Source organism: Chlorocebus sabaeus, chromosome X (assembly GCF_047675955.1).
Source record: "Chlorocebus sabaeus isolate Y175 chromosome X, mChlSab1.0.hap1, whole genome shotgun sequence".
Taxonomy (NCBI): Eukaryota; Metazoa; Chordata; class Mammalia; order Primates; family Cercopithecidae; genus Chlorocebus; species Chlorocebus sabaeus.
The window spans coordinates 56,230,483-56,247,698 of record NC_132933.1 but is presented as its reverse complement, the minus strand read 5'-3'; the positions used below and the strand labels follow the sequence as shown (position 1 = coordinate 56,247,698).

The 17,216-nt window shown below is 36.5% G+C and overlaps 1 protein-coding gene across 1 annotated transcript in view; it reads left to right on the top strand.

Moving 5' to 3' along the window:
* Positions 1 to 17,216, top strand: part of DIAPH2 (diaphanous related formin 2) — a 904,603-nt gene that overhangs the window by 244,941 nt on the left and 642,446 nt on the right. Inside the window, exons 14-16 of the mRNA XM_073013533.1 lie at positions 2,209 to 2,327; positions 6,026 to 6,090; positions 9,423 to 9,527. Coding sequence (XP_072869634.1) covers positions 2,209 to 2,327; positions 6,026 to 6,090; positions 9,423 to 9,527 — 289 coding nt within the window. The remainder of the gene's footprint in view (positions 1 to 2,208; positions 2,328 to 6,025; positions 6,091 to 9,422; positions 9,528 to 17,216) is intronic.

Sequence of the window (17,216 nt, the reverse complement as noted above, 5' to 3'; positions counted from 1 at the left end):
ACAGAAAAAGCACTGAAGATTCTGGGGTAGAACTTTAAAGGTTTTATCTTGTGCATATTAAGTAAGATTTTACTGTTATTTCTCTTTTTACAGTATTTATCTACGAATAAATGTGATCTTAATATCTAAGAAAATAATAGTGCTAATATTTCAATTTTATGTCTAGTAATATCATCCTTCAAAATAAATGAGTATGATAATAACCACTAAAGTTAAAAGTTTTAAAATCTAGTTAAATGGGAATATATCGGAAAACCAGAAAGCTATGAAAAGGCTTCTGAGTGACTGAAATTATCCACAGGCTGGTGACCATGATATTATATTTAACTGTTAAAGAGACTCTTAGTTGTTCTTCATACTCTAATTTGCGTGAAATTCTGACAATCTGGGTTCTTTGATTTCTTAAAACCTGCTTGATTAAAGGGAAAAGGAAAGCTACCATGAGGTCAGCACAGTCTCAACAAAAATTATAACTGTAAAGCAGCATAGAAAACTATTATAGTTCAGACCAGTACAATAATTTGATAGACATTGTGACATGACAGAGACATAAAAAATGTTTAAAATAGTAAATTTTGTGCTGTTTTTTAAACAGCAAGGCTGCTAATACGTTAAAAATTATTGTATTTTTAATTAAGTTCTAACAAATTTAAAAGGGGTACTGTGCCCACAGGTACTCAGTTAGCTGGGGAACATCATTTATGTGAAAGTATCCATTTCTCAGCAACTATGAATAAGTAAGAAGTTATTCTTATATGGCATGTTTTTCATCCTAAGAACATCCATGTGAGGCAGAAGTGTGACAAGCATTTTATTCCACTTAGGGATGATTAACCTGGCTTGAAAGGGAACAGCTGTATTTTCCTTATTTATTGACTAGACTGAGGTTGTAATCCAGTATTATTTACTCTAGACCTGATGATGACTTGAAAAAACCCAGATGTGTAATATGTATTACTATTTATTCTTATTCTTGGGACCAGACCCATTACTAAAGACATGGAAGAGCAATTAGAGTCTATTTGGCTTCATTTACAAACTTTTAGTAGGTTGGCTAGTTATCAGCACATTATATTTAGGGAAGTTTATATTGTAATTTTTCTATAGTCATACTTCTTTTTTTTTTTTTTTTGAGACGGAGTCTCGCTCTGGCACCCAGGCTGGAGTGCAGTGGCCAGATCTCAGCTCACTGCAAGCTCCGCCTCCCGGGTTCACGCCATTCTCCTGCCTCAGCCTCCCGAGTAGCTGGGACTACAGGCGCCCGTCACCACGCCTGGCTAGTTTTTTGTATTTTTTAGTAGAGACGGGGTTTCACTGTGTTAGCCAGGATGGTGTCGATCTCCTGACCTCGTGATCCGTCCGTCTCGGCCTCCCAAGGTGCTGGGACTACAGGCTTGAGCCACCGCGCCCGGCCCTATAGTCATACTTCTTACTACTGATTTTTCTCTGTTAAATTTATTATCCTCTAACAAATACTAAATCTTACCCAAATTTTAATGCAAAAGTGCCTTTTAAAAAATTTTGCAGTATGTGAATGGTCATTTTTAAGGCCAGAATTACCTTGATAGATTACAGAATTAGGACATATTTTAAAACCTCTGACACTTTAAACAAATTGAAGCAATAGCCATGCATATTAAGTGTGTATGCTTTTATAAAATGGGTCTTTTAAAATGTGTTGCATAAATAGATCCTTGGATAGTCTTGTAATATAAGTGGCTCTGTCCAGTTTTGTAAGCCTTTATAGCTATCTTGACTAAAAGTGCTGTAGTAAATTCAACACATTGCTTGCCACGTAATGAGAAGAAACTCATCCCATATTGAAATTGAGAACCTGTGGATGCGTAGAACCATTTCTGTATCCATTAATGTAGGAGTAACAGCTCATTTGTTTTTATTAACTTTAGAAAAAATAGCATAAGTAAATAGAAAAGGTTGATAAGTATCTTTGAACACAAGCTTGAATCCCTGCAAACTAGATTATGAAGTCACTAGATGTAGTTGATTACATCACAATGGGTTTGGTACTGTAACAGCCAGACCATCCCTAAGCTTAGGCATACCTGTCCTAAGGAAGTGTAGTGGCTGCTGGATTTTTAAAACAACTCCAGAAAAAGACCTAGTTCTTCTAATACGTTGAATGTCTTCTAAAGAAAATTGATTTGCATGGATAGAAAAGCATTCATGAATACTTTCTCTCTTTTTCAGGCCACAATATTATAAAATAATTGAGGAATGCGTTTCACAGATAGTGCTACACTGCAGTGGTATGGATCCAGACTTCAAGTACAGGCAACGATTAGACATCGATTTCACTCACCTGATAGGTACGTATCATAATCCTCATTGTCCTCTGATTGCGTTTTATGCCTTCTGTATTATAAGCACTTTTTAAGTGAAGAAGTTCAGTAAGAAGTTTCAGTTCTTACTGAACTTCTATTCATATCTGGTAAATCATTGTGTCTGTGGGCACTCAATTGCTATAATTGTTAATTATAATGATCATGAGAGTTCTGCCTGTGTGATTAGAAATATTAACCTATTTAGGGGGCCGGACACGGTGGCTCATGCCTGTAATCCCAGCACTTTGGGAGGCCGGGGTGGGCGGATCACGAGGTTAAGAGATTGAGACCATCCTGGCTAACACGGTGAAACACCGTCTCTACAAAAACACACAAAAAAATTAGCCAGGCCTGGTGGCGGGCGCCTGTAGTCCCAGCTACTCGGAGGTGGAGGCAGGAGAATGGCGTGAACCCGGAAGGCGGAGCTTGCGTGAGCCGATATCGTACCTCTGCACTCCAGCCTGGGTGACAGAGCGAGACTGTCTCCAAAAAAAAAAAAAAAAAAAAAAAAAAAAGAAAGAAATATTAACGTATTTAGTAAGTTCCAACACTCCTGGAGGTAGTTTAAGCTTAGTGTCCCACAAGAACCCATTATACTCTCATAGATGAATGCATTACTATTTAGAAACACGACTCTGAAATCTTTTCATTTTATACTGGTACTTTAGTGGTCTTGTAGAAATACAGTGGGGTCTCATTATAGTTATGTTATTAATGCTCAAGTTTTAGAAAAGAAATACAGGCTCATTTCAATAACTTGAGACCTTCTAAGGCTCTCAAATGGATCAATTTATATTTTCATAGACCTTAGAGTTAGAAAGAATTTGAGGTGATCATATTCATCTCCTTAGATTGCTCCTTATATCATCCTAGACTGGTAGTTAGCAATACTTTTCAGAACAACCTCTGAAGGATGATCTGAACCTTCCCTTGTGAAGTGTGCTATGCTATCTAGCCTTGTAGCTAAGTAGTCTTATTTATACTTAATTGGAATCACTATCGTTAGGGTTCAAGCATGAACTTATTTGTCTTATTTTTAAAGAAAACAAAAGCTATTGTATGCCAATTACATATTATTTTTTATTCCATAGCACAAGGCAGATATACAGTAACATTCAAAGATGGATAACTTATTATTTATGTATTATTTCTGTTTTAAATTAATGCGTACTTATCAGGCAATATAGAGACTTATGTAAGTGACAAACCACCAATCACATTCGTCATCGCTCCCTTTTCAGCTTGGTACATTTCCTTATATCTCTTTCTCTATGACCTATCTATCTCTCTGAATGCTGATTTTTCTTGGAGTGTTATATTATGAGAGTTTTTCCATATTAACCTTCAAAATGTGACTTTTGATGTCTGTGTAATATTCCATTTTGAGAAATACTATAACCATTGCAACCAGTCCTTTCTTTTTGTGCATTCACAATTGTTTTTAGATTTTCGCAGTTATAAATGAATGTACTGTCAACATCCTTGTATATAAATGTTTGTCTTTTTCTCATTATTTCCTTAGGATTGATTTCCGTGAGAGTATGAACTTTCAAAGGCCAAATGCTTTTCAGAAAGCTTGTGCTAATTTACCCAGCAGTGAATGTGAATTCTAGCCTCATTGCATATTTTTCAATGAGTTTGAAACACAAGTTTATTTTGCATTTTGTTGAAGGAGTCATAAAGGACTATTTTCAAATACGTGTATTAGCTTATAATCCATTATAGACCATAGTTAGGACACACATGCTACTGTTGATTTTGATCTTATTAATCTTAAACATGGAGTTGTTGTCACCTCTCACACAATAAACTATAGTTTTTTGAAGTATTTTATAGTTGAAAAATAATTGAATACCTGTAAAAATAATAATTTAGTCAAGTAGTAGTCAGTATTCAACAGGCGTTTGTTTTGTGTGCTGTGTACCAGGTACTATGATTCTTTATCATTAATCAAAAGTGTTGGGTGAGGAGAGATGAAGGGATCAGGTGAGAGAGGATAGTCGGCATCATAAACCCATTGTGATGTTATCCACCTGTCATCTCTGTGATTGTGAACAAATCATTTAACTTCTCTAGGTTTTAGTTTCCTCAACTTTAAAATTGAGTAAGTCACATATATGAGTGGCTCTTAATATTTTATGGTCAAAATCCTTTGTGAGAAGTTGACAAATGCTTGAAACTTTGATTAGAACACACATAAGTTCATATACACAAAAATTAGGTGCTTCAAGAACTTCTAGGAAATCCATGGATCTGTATTTTAAGATGACTCGGACCTGAAGAGATTAGAGTCTCTTGTGATGTCACAATTCTTTAAGTCTGATATCTTTCATAAATCAAATCGTATCAGATCTCTGCCTAAAACTCTCTGATGCCTTTCCATTGAAATTTAAATTCAAAATCATTACCAACCGTGACTAGCACAGCTTAGATATGGCTGTTCTTTGACTTCATCATTTCCTACTTTCCTCCTCAGTTGCTTTAAACAAATAAACCAGCTTTATTGAGGTACATTTGATGTAAGAAAAACTACCCATATTTAAGGTATAGAATTTGATAAATTTTGCTATTAATATAGACACTTAAAACCATCATCAATGTCGGGATAATAATTCTGTTACACCCTAAAGTTTCTGCATTGTCCTTTTAGTTCTTTCTTTCCATGTCTACCACATCTTCCCATCCTGGGATATTACTGATCTCTCTCTTACTAGTTACATTTTATAGTCTCTCTTATTAGTTGCACTTTAAAAAATTTTATAAAAATAGAAACATACAGCATATACACTTTTTGCCTGTCTTCTTGCCTTCAGCATAATTATTTTGAGATTCATTCATGTTGTTGTATTGCCTGTATCAATAGTTCATTCCTTTATATTGCTGAGTGGTATTCCAGTATATGGATATACCACAGTTTGTTTATGTATACCCTTGTTGATAGTCATTTAGGTTCTTTCCAGTTTGGGATTACTATAAATAAAACTGCTGTGAATATTCACATACAATTCTGGGTACTGGTATATATTTTTATTTCTTTTTGATAAATAAATGTAGAATGGCTTCAGAATAGAGTTTATATATACGTAAAATAATGAGAGATACAATATTGCCCAAAAGTTGTTCTTCAGTTATTTATATTCTGAAGTGTTTGATTTGACCTGAGAAGTCTGAAGTCTGTTTCCTTATGTACATGATACATTTTGCCCCAGATCAGAAGTTAAGTAAAAATCTTTTCAAGAAGAAGCCTGAATTATCGAATATTATTCTGTCTCTCTCTAGCTTTTTCGTGAGACAGTTTTGAATCTTACTAAGACTATTCATATCTTATTAACATTATTAAGGTTAAACATGGAGTCTTTGCCACCTCTCCACCCATAATAAACTATGGTGTTTTGAAGTGTTTTATAGTTGAAAAATAATTGAATACCCATAAAAATAATTTAATAAGATATGTTTATGGATGCTTAGTTTTGTGCCTCCACAATACTATCATTGAATTCAGTTAGTATGCTAAAGAAAGAATATATGATATTTATGTTTTGTGTGTAGTATAGGTCAATTTCCATTTAGTAACAATTGACGTAAAAATGATAGTCTGCATTGCAGAGTTACAGGCTAGAAGACATCTTTTGTCTAGTGATCTCATGCCATAATTTTGAATCACTTTTGGTTGATCTTAATAGATTCTTGTGTGAACAAGGCGAAAGTTGAAGAAAGTGAACAAAGAGCTGCAGAGTTTTCAAAGAAGGTAAGCTTATAAAGTATTAGCCATAATCGTTAAGTTAATAATTTAATCACAGTAATACTCTACTTTCTTTATTAATGTGAGGCCTTCTAAATGTTTCATTTATGTAGTACTTTATATTTTTGGATTCAAACATAGCCATGGAATATTGATTTATCTCCTTATAAGGTAAGGTTACTATTGTTCTCTCCTAATCCATTATGGAAGAAAAACACTAGCCACATTATACTAAAGTGATACATGAAATCAAATTACATTGCTGAAAGGGTATAGTTGGAAGCAATCAACCAAAATAAATTCTCCCATTGCTTTCCTGCAGCTGTCACTTGCAGTAGGTAGCTCTTTGGAGAACTGTGAGATGTTTAGCCAGTCTTTTCTGTTGTGGTCTTTTATGTCAGTGCTATTGATAGCAATAACATGTTGCAGTGTTTTCTCTCTTTCTCACTCTCTTTCTCTCTCTGTTTAGACTTAGCTTCTTTGAATTTTGTAATTATCATTTTGTAAATGATGCTGCTACTTCATGTAGGCCTGGTGGAATTTGAGGATCCCTTTTCTTTCTGTGTTAATGTCTTAAATGCCTTTGAGTAAATGCCAGCTTTATGAATATCTGAATTGTATTCAGATCTAAGCTTGTCTTTTCCTTGTTTCATGGAAGCATAGCTATAATTTTATTAGCTTCTACCACAAGTTTCTCTTTTTCTGTTCTAGAGCCTATTAAGCATTAGCATAGTATTTCTCTCCTGTTGGGTGCAGGCAGAAGGATTGAAGCACACGTCTAAAAGCTCCAGTTTTCAGCCTTCTGACAGCAAGATAATGTGCTTACATATTGCTGTCTCTTCAAAGTTATGACTTACCTTGGAGATTAGATAATCACTTTTGCTATCACTTTAGAAATTATAGAGTATTACTGAAGAAGTTACTTCAGGGCATCTGAAGAAATGTCTTTGCTCTTTCAGTTACTAGAATAGATTTTAAGAGCTTGAGCATAAAATGTTTGTGTGGAGCTGTCATTTTTATTGGTGAAAGAAAATGCATGCTTTTTGATTAATAGACCTTTATATTTCTAACGTTCTTGTTTTAAGCAGCACATTTAAAATTCCCTTTGAAAACCTTAGAATCTCCTTAAGTTTTGGCTGGCACTGTGATTACATACTACAAGACTGGAGCAAATTGTGACTATCTGTATGGTAAAGTTTTTTTGTGAGCATATGTATTATGGAAAAAGGAGTCCTGAAGTAATAGAAAAGAAATTTCAGTGTTTGATGCTTTAGTTTCGTCACCAACATTTAGAATGAAAACCTGTATGGTCTCCCAGTGGTTAGTTACATGCATCCCCTTGTTCTGGGTCATTTTAAGAGGCTGTATAAAGTCATTTTTTAACAAGTGCTAGAATGAGAGGCAGTAGTTGTGAGGTCTGATCTCAGCTTTTCCACTAATTAGCTGTGACTTTGGGTAAGCCACTTACTCTCTTTAGATCTTAGTTTCTTCATCATTAAAAGGAAAGCATAAAATTAGTGGACTTGTAAGAAGACCTCTTCCAGCTCACATATTTCAGGCTTCTGTGATCCCCATTTGCTGTGTTTGCAGATTAAGGTAATTTTAAATTAAAAGCAGAAACACTGTGTGCCTCTCCTCCAACATACTAGAAATGTGTATAGTGTGCTCGTGTAGGTGCCATGATTTAGAAGCACATAGGAGAAGCTAACTTTAGGAGTGGGGATGGGAGTACAGATTGCGATAAATCTTAACACGGATAGTAGTAAAGGCAAACAAGCTCACATTGGAGGACATCCATCTTCTTAATGAGGTAGGAAAACAAGGTCATTGACTGAAGTATATATGGATCCTTCCCTCCAAGGATCTGGGGTAGGTTTGAAATTTAAAGAAATTAGAGAATATTTGGACCAGGATCTGTGGGACAATTTCCAGGGATTCAAGGAGAGATGAATAAAAGCATTTCAGGTTCGACTCAAAGAGTATTATTATCCAGTTTGCTCACCTACTCTTCAGACTTAGATCAGAATGGCATTTTATAATTTCCAAAGGTCAAAGCTACTATGAGGATGAATATTTGTTAACACTAAACATACTTTTGTATTGTTCCGCAAACTCTAAGATGGTTTTGGGCAGTAAGATGTATCACTTTTAGAAATAGAAATAACATTGTTAGAATAATGTATAGACTTCTAAATTGACTTGAAACAACATTGACAATAAAGGGCAAATAAAATGTTCTATAGCCAGACCCAGGCAGTAGTCACTGGAAATATGCAGGCAGGTTTGTGCCTGCTTAGAACCCTGTCTGAGGTAAGGCTAAGGCAGGATACAGTGAATAAATATTAACCATTCAGAGTCTTTTGGGCTTAGCATCCCTTATTTTAACCTGTAGTTTTTCCTCTCATAACATGCTATACGAATGTTTTGGTTAACCATCTGAATGAGACTGCTATTAGGGCATTCTGCTGTCAGAGTTTGTGAAGTACTGCTTTATGGATTCTAGACAACTAAGATTGCAATAGAAATAATTCCAATTTGTATTAATATACATACATTTGAGCATTCTAAAAGCGTAATTTATTTTCAAGATTAAATATAGTTAAGGAGTTGAAACTGCTTGATGGTTTATTTTTAGATGTCATTTTCTAATTCAGTAAACTTAGAAGTATGGGATGAGGCCACACATGGTGACTCACGCCTGTAATCCCAGCACTTTGGGAGGCCAAGGCGGGTGGATCTCCAGAGGTCAGGAGTTCAAGGGCAGCCTGGCCAACATGGTGAAACCCCATCTCTACTAAAAATACAAAAATTAGCCAGGTGTGGTGGTGCACACCTGTAATCCTAGCTACTTGGGAGGCTGAGGCAGGAGAATTGCTTGAACCCAGGAGGTGGAGGTTGCAGTGAGCTGAGATCATGTCACTGCACTCCAGCCTGGGCGACAAGAGTGAAACTCTGTCTCAAAAAAAAAAAAAAGTATGGGATAAAATATTTTCAAAATTATTAATTCTAAAATTGAATTTTCAATAACAGAACAATAAAAATGTCCATTATGTGGGAAGAGAGACTTTTCAGTCTACCTTTTCGTCTTTGTATTTTTTTTCAGAAGTGAAAATGTGTTTTCTTACCTTGGGTAGGGGGCATATTTCTTCTTTACTACCGCCACAAGCAATACCCTACCTCCACTTGGATACTTAATTGTTATGAAAATAATTACAAGCTGTGATTTTCTGAGTGATCTGGGAATTCAACTAAGTAAATCTTATTTAATACATAATGTTCTTTAAAGCTTTCTCAAAACTATATTATTAACTGTACATTGATGGTGGTGATCATTGCAGTTCGATGAAGAATTCACAGCTCGACAGGAAGCTCAAGCAGAGCTTCAAAAAAGAGATGAGAAAATCAAAGAACTTGAAGCAGAAATCCAGCAACTTCGAACCCAGGTAATGAAAGAAGATACAGACTTTGTGTCATGTCACAGCGAGTTCGATGGTAGAAAATTGTCTTGTTAGATAGAAGGAAAAATGTGACCAGAAGCAGACTTTTTGGCAGTTTTACATTTTCATTGAAATAACTCTACAGATTTTATATTCCAGGACAATAAATCATTTTAATGCTTGGAAAAAAAATAAAGCATTAGTTGCTCAAATGGCCTGGAATATTTTTAACAGAATATATTACACAAGCAAAAGTGTTTTTGAGATGAAATTTTCATGATGATTTGAAAAATTGGGTACATACTATTTTCTTTCAAAAAGAATGTAGAAATAGTCATTAATTGTAATTATGCCAAAAGCTTCTCTGGAGATCTCTTTGAATCTCAAGTAAATTTCCACCTACATTCCCTATGGTGAAGAGCTCCCATATATACTTAAAATTTCAATTAGGGTGTCTAAACTTTCAAACTGATTGTGTATTCTCCTCAATATACTTTATGTCTTAAATGAATATTAAGAAATTGAAGATGGGCCGGGCACGGTGGCTCACGCCTGTAATCCCAGCACTTTGGGAAGCTGAGGCGGGCAGATCACGAGGTCAGGAGATCAAGACCATCCTGACTAACACTGTGAAACCCCGTCTCTACTAAAAATACAAAAAAAAAAAAAAAAATTAGCCAAACATGGTGGTGGGCTCCTGTAGTCCCAGCTACTGGGGAGGCTGAGGCAGGAGAATGGTGAGAACTCAGGAGGCGAAGCTTGCCGTGAGCTGAGATCACGCCACTGCACTCCAGCCTGGGTGACAGAGTGAGACTCTGTCTCAAAAAACAAAAAAAACAAAAAAAACAAAGAAATTGAAGATTATGTCTTAACATAGTGGGTGCTCAGTAGATATTTGTTGACTGACTAGGTCTGTTTCCACCAATCTAGTGAAAGGTTACTTCAAAAGTCACCAACAAACTCCAAAATACCCAATCCAGGGGCCTTTTCCTTCCCTTAGCCTGTATTACTTATCTCTAATATTTGATCATTTATTTTCAATAAATCAATCTCTTTCTCTGTCTCTTTCCCTCCCTTTTTCTTGGACTTCTTTTTCTACATGTTTGAGAACTTAGTTTCTCCTTATTTTTTCATCCTCATATGGTGACCTTCCACAATATTCTGTCTTCTGCTCTTTTCTGTGTGTGTGGTTTTTTTTTTGCTGTACTATTCCATTCAGTGTTATACATTCACATATCCCCTTTTAGCAAGTGTCAAGTCTCTGGAGTTTGTCTTCTAATTCCAGCTCTTGATTAGCTGGCCCCATAGGATGGTCCTGTTGCATGTTGAAATCAAACCCAGTTTTGTGGTTTTCTCTCTTTCCTCAAACCAGTTTGTTGTCCATTCCTATTTAAATTTTACTACCAATTTTAAAGATGGTGAAGCTGGAGTTTTCTTTCCCTTTTCCTTGCCCCACCCACTGACAAATTAAGCTAGTCACTGTTTTATGTCTGTTCTTTCTTCAACTCCACTCATACTACACCTTTTTGCATCAAAACCCAGAAACCTCCAGGTTCACTCTCTTATGATGTCTCGTCTGGACTATTACAATTGTTGCCTAACTTTTTTCCCTCCTCAAATTCACCCTTTATGTCAGTGGCAAATTAATCTTCCTGAAACAATTCCCTGATTATTGTCACTCCAGGCTTTAATATGTTCACTTGTTGCCTATTGCAGTCAGGATTAAATAAAATCTCCTTACCAGGAATGTTAAAGACCCTCTGGCATGGGTTTTTCCTCCCTTATCTCCCCTTTGCAGCCTGGGCTCTCACTGCTCCCCTAACTACGGCCTCTGTTGCAGCTAAGTCACCTTTCCTCCCTTCACATTTGGAAATTACTGTCTCCATACTTAACCCTTCTGCCAGCATTTCCCAGAGATTAGTTACAGAAATGACGATAGGTTGTTCATGACGAAAGCATTCCATAGTCCTATAAATTGAGTACACATGTTCTCATCTTGGAGATTCATAATACTCATTAGCATATTAAAAGTTCCAGATATTTTACATTGAAGAAACCTGCCTACCTCTTTTTCATATCGATTTCCCATACTCATTTGACCATGGCACCTTTTATCTCAGAGCACCCTTCAACATCTCCAGGAAATAGTGTTTTCATAGAGCTTAGTAGCGAAATGTTGGCATATATTATTATCTGTCAGAAATTCCCTCCTTTGCTCATCTGTGTATGTGAAACATATCCTTTAAGGAGAAGCTCATTAAGACATCGTTTGGAAAGCTTCACCAAAAACTCCATTAGCGAATTTCTCTGAACTTTCATATCACTTTTCTAGACCACTCATGGGATACTTGTGTGCCTGCTCTATTCTGCTAGAGCATAGACACCTTGAGGACAGTGTATTTCTTATTGAAGGCCCCAATGTACCTCGCACAGGCCTTTACCACACAGTGAGTAGTTGCTTACTTATGGTTAAATTAACTGTAAAAAGTGCAGAATCACGAAGCACTCTCAACTCCTGGCCTCAAGCATTCCTCCTACCTTAGCCTCCTGAGGAGTAGCTGGGATTACAGGTGCAGGCACAGGGCTGTATGCTTTCTAGTGTGCCCAAAATAATGTCAAATACTAAATTATTCATTTACCATATTCAATTCACAATACGATGTGGTAGCCTAATTTAATTATTCAATTCCTAATTGTTCATGGGAAGCAAAGGAAAGGCTGATATAATTTGATTTTTAAAGGCTGGTAGCATTTAATGTAAATATTTGAGATTCCTTATTAAATTTGTAAAATATATATTTAACTTGAGTAAAATTTTATTTAAATAGTAGCATTTTGTGGTTGTATAAAATTCCGAGAATAAATATGATCTAATAGAGGTGAAAAATTGAATAATGTTTACAAATGTGTATTACTTTGAATTATGTTGTCCATTAATTAAAAAATGGGACACACATTTTGCCTTTCAAAGTATGAAAAATATCCTTTCATACACAAAATTTGTAGGATAAATTACTAATTTTCTGAACCTTTAATTTTGCCACAGTTACTTTTGTCTCAGTTAAGACTATAAAATCAGACTGTTTTCTATAGTTTTGCTACTTTAAAAGTAAAATTAAAATAATTTTACGTATTTTAATCTTGTCTTTCTTTCACCTCAGAGAGAATTGCATTCCAGGAGAGGATGGTCATTTGCTAAGCATAGAAACACTTTAGTTGTATGTATGTATATACATACATTAACATTCATCTATGTGAACAAACTAGTGTGAGTGAATATTATGGGTAACCTTTCCATGATCTTGTCTACCTATGAGTGTTAGCTTTAATATTTTTGTAAATAGGTTAGTCCTTTTAACTGGTTGTTCCAAAAATTTGCTTCAATTTGCTTTCTAAATATATGTATGGCCGTGTACGGTGGCTCACGCCTGTAATCCCAGCCCTTTGGGAGGCTGAAGTGGGCAGATCATGAGGTCAGGAGTTCTAGACCAGCCTGGCCAACATGGTGAATCCCCGCCTCTACTAAAAATACAAAAATTAGCCGGGCGTGGTGGCAGGCGCCTGTAATCCCAGCTACTCGGGAGTCTGGGGCAGGAGAATAGCTTGAAACCGGAAAGCGGAGGTTGCAGTGAGCTGAGATTGTACCACTGCACTCCAGCCTGGGCAGCAGGAGCAAAGCTCTGTCTCAAAAATAAAATAAAGTAAAATAAATAAATAAAGATATTTATAAATTTAGTTAGAACAACTAAATAATCCAAGTAGAAAATTTATATTAATAAAAGTGAGAGGACTAGGCACAGTGCCTCTTGCCTTTAATACCAGCACTTCAGGAGACCAAGATGGGAGGATTCCTTGAGTCCAGAAATTTGAGACTGGCCTGGGTCACATAGCAAGACCCCATCTTTAAAAAAAAAGAAAAAAAATTAGCCTAGGTTAGTGGTGCATGCCTGTAGTCCCAGTTAGTCAGGAGGCTGAGTTGAGAGGATCACTTGAGTCCCGGAGTTCAAGACTGCAATGCACTATGATTTTGCCGCTGCACTCCAGCCTGGGCAACAGAACAAGACTGTCTCTGAATGAATGAATGAAAGAATGAGGACAAAAAGGACACTATCCCAAGAAATTTAATTAACTTTTTTTGTTGTTCACTGAAAATTTGTTTATTAAGTTGTTAATGTTTTACAGAGTTAGTTCAATATTTTATGGAACTTAAAATCCTGAATTTCCCCTCAATAATACAGATGTCTGTAATACAGACATTTGTACAAACTACTACAATTACTGATACCTAATATAATTAGACTTCTATAACTTCCATTTGTCAGGTAAATAAAACACCTCTCAAAGTTACCACAACTGTAGGAGTTCACAAATTCCTATTTCTGCAGTTTTTCATTAGTACATTTTAAACTTTCTTAAAAGAGGAAACCAAAACCTCCAAATCCGAAACCTTAATATGAACCAACATTGAGAAATAGAGTAGTGTAAGAAGTTCTTTTATTCATCACAGGGAAAAGAAATACAGAATATATTAAAAGCTTTAATATGAACCAACATTGAGAAACAGAGTAATGTAAGAAGCTCTTTTATTCATCACAAGGAACAAAACTACAGAATATATTTACTAATTCATTTTCCACTAAAGAGAATACACTTTGTATTTAGAGAAATAAATGCTTATTTACTGGGAGTTGCTTTTGGAGAATGATCCATAATTGCCCTATCAGTGGTCAGATATTGATACCAGGGTCCATCTCTTCTCTTCTATATTAATCTTCGTACTTCCAGCTCCTTTATCTGCAGTTCAGCCTTTTCAGTTTCAGTCTGAAGGATAGCCATTGTTCTTTTGTAATTATTTTCAGGATCATCATAGAAAATATGGACAATCCATTTCAATATAGGATGCTTATAATATTCCCATTGTTCTGGGATATAGCCTTCTGGAATTTCTACTAGTTCAGTTTCACCAATGAATACATTCACTAGAGTTTCGTCAATTGCCACTGGAATCCCTGTAAACAAAATGTAGAATTTCAATAAATTCAAAAAACACCTATTGTAGTATCCAGAAGGTTTCATGATAAATAGTCTTTTCTCATGGTCTCCACTGTGTTAAACAGGAGTGACAGCTTTAACAGAGCCATGGGTGAGGAAGCCGCTGAATCCCAGTGGAGTGTCAAGGCACTGGCCAGAGAGTTGCCACTTCAGTGACTGAGGCCTGTTGCAAAAAACTCATGGCTGCCATGACTGCCTTAATTAGTTTTAAACGTTTCATTCAGTTAATCTAATGTCATATCTTGATTAAAACAGATGTATGTTCATTGGTAGTGGTTTCATAAGAATGTTTATAATGAACAGCTCTACTTTTCTCATATATTTATTTAGCAAAGTGAACCATTGTGCTCAGTAATGGTTTAAGGAATGGATATAGATTAATCATCTCTGAAAAGAACGTGATATGGCATGCAATGTTCCCTTTCATCTGTTATGCATTGTCATTAGAGAATGAGCTTGAAGTTACTTTGTGATAGAAATGTTATATCCTCCTCATAATCCTATCTATTTGAATTAATTGTACTCATTGTAAATGGCACCCATTCATGAAGAGACAGTCTTTTATATTGGAATGAGGATGGTATTGGATGTGAGAAGAACGACATTGAAATTCTAATCATGTTCAGACTCTGAAACTTTTGGTTAGTCATTTAACTTTTTTTGCAGCTAACAGTTTCCTCATCTTTAAGCAGTGAAATAAAGGTGAGATAATAATGCTTTATCTGTATTACAGGGTTATAATAAGGATCAAAAGAAATAATAAATGTAAAAATGTTGATAAGCATATATTACTATGGAAATGGATGCTATTGAGTATTTATTATTGGTGTTAGAAGCCAGCTAAGTTACTAGAGCCATGAAACAGACTCTTTGTATAAAGCTAATTAGCCCCCAAGGAAATTGAATCTCTAACCTTGTATTTATTATCCCATATTCAAACCCAACTAATCTAACTGGCCCAAGCCATATACTGTACTTCTTTTTTGCATGTATTTATAAAGAAAGTTAATTTTTCATTATTTTAGAGGAGTATTTCAGAAATCTTGGAGGATACTGTATTAGTCCTTTCTCACACTGCTATGAAGAAATACCTGAGACTGGGTAATTTATAAAGGGAAGAGGTTTAATTGACTCACAGTTCTGCAGAGCTGGGGAGGCCTCAGGAAACTTACAATCATGGTGGAAGGGGAAGCAAACACATCTTTCTTCACATGGCAGCAGCAAGGAGAAGTGCCAAGCAAAAAGGGAAAAGCCTCTTAAAAAACCATTGGATCTCATGATAACTCAAGAATTATCAATTATTTGTTATTCAGTTATCTCCCCTGATCCTGCCCTTGACACATGGGGATTATTACAATTCAAGATGAGATTTAGATGGTGATGCAGAGCTAAACCATATCATTCCGCCCCTAGCCACTCCCAAATCTCATGTCCTCACATTTCAAAACACAATCATGCCCTTCCAACAGTCCCACAAAGTCTTAACTCATTCCAGCATTAACCCGAAAGTCCAAGTCCAAAGTCTTATCTGAGACAAGTTATGTTCCTTCCACATATGAACCTGTAAAATCAAAAGGTACTCACTTCCTAGATACAATGGGGATACAGGCATTGGGTAAATACACCTATTTCAAATGGGAAAAATTGGCCAAAACAAAGGGGCTACAGACCCCATGCAAGTCTGAAATCCAGTAGGGCAGTCATTAAACCTCAGAGTTCCAAAGTGATCTCCTTTGACTCCATGTCTCATATCCAAGACATGCTGATGCAAGAGGTGGGTTTCCACAAACTTGGGCAGCTTTGCCCCTGTGGCTTTGCAGGGTGCAGCTCCCCTCCTGGTTGCTTTCACAAAGTGGTGTTGAGTGCCTGTGGCTTTTCCAGGCACATGGTGCAAACCATCAGTAGATCTGCCATTCTGGGGTCTGGAGGATGGTGGCCCTCTTCTCACAGCTCCACTAGGCAATGCCCCAGTGGGGACTCTGTGTGAGGGCTCCAACCCCACATTTCCCTTCTGCACTGCCCTAGCAGAGATTCTCCATAAGGGCTCCGCCCCTGCAGCAAACTTCTGCCTGGACATCCAGGCGTTTTCATACATCCTCTAAAATCCAGGCAGAGTTTCCTAAACCTCAGTTCTTCACTTCTGTGTACCTGCAGGCTGAACACCACGTGGAAGTTGCCAAAGCTTGGGGCTTACACCCTCCAAAGCTATGTCTCAAGATGTACCATGACTCCTTTTATCCATGGCTGAGGTGGCTGGGATGCAGGGCATCAAAGAGACTGCACACAGTGGGAGGGCCCTGAACCTGGCACAGGAAACAGTTTTTCTCTCCTAGGCCTCCAGGCCTGTGATGGGAGGGACTGCCATGAAAGTCTCTGACATGCCCTGGAGACATTTTCCTCATTGTCTTGGTGATTAGCATTTGGCTCTTCATCACCTATGCAAATTTCTGCAGAGGGCTTGAGTTTCTCCCCAGAAAATGGATTTTTCTTTACTACTGCATTGTCAGTCTTCAAATGTTTTTAAACTTTTATGCTCTGCTTCCTCTTGAACGCTTTGCCACTTACAAATTTTTTCTGCCAGATACCCTAAATCATCTCTCTCAAGTTCACAGTTCCACAGATCTTTAGGGCAGGGACAAAATG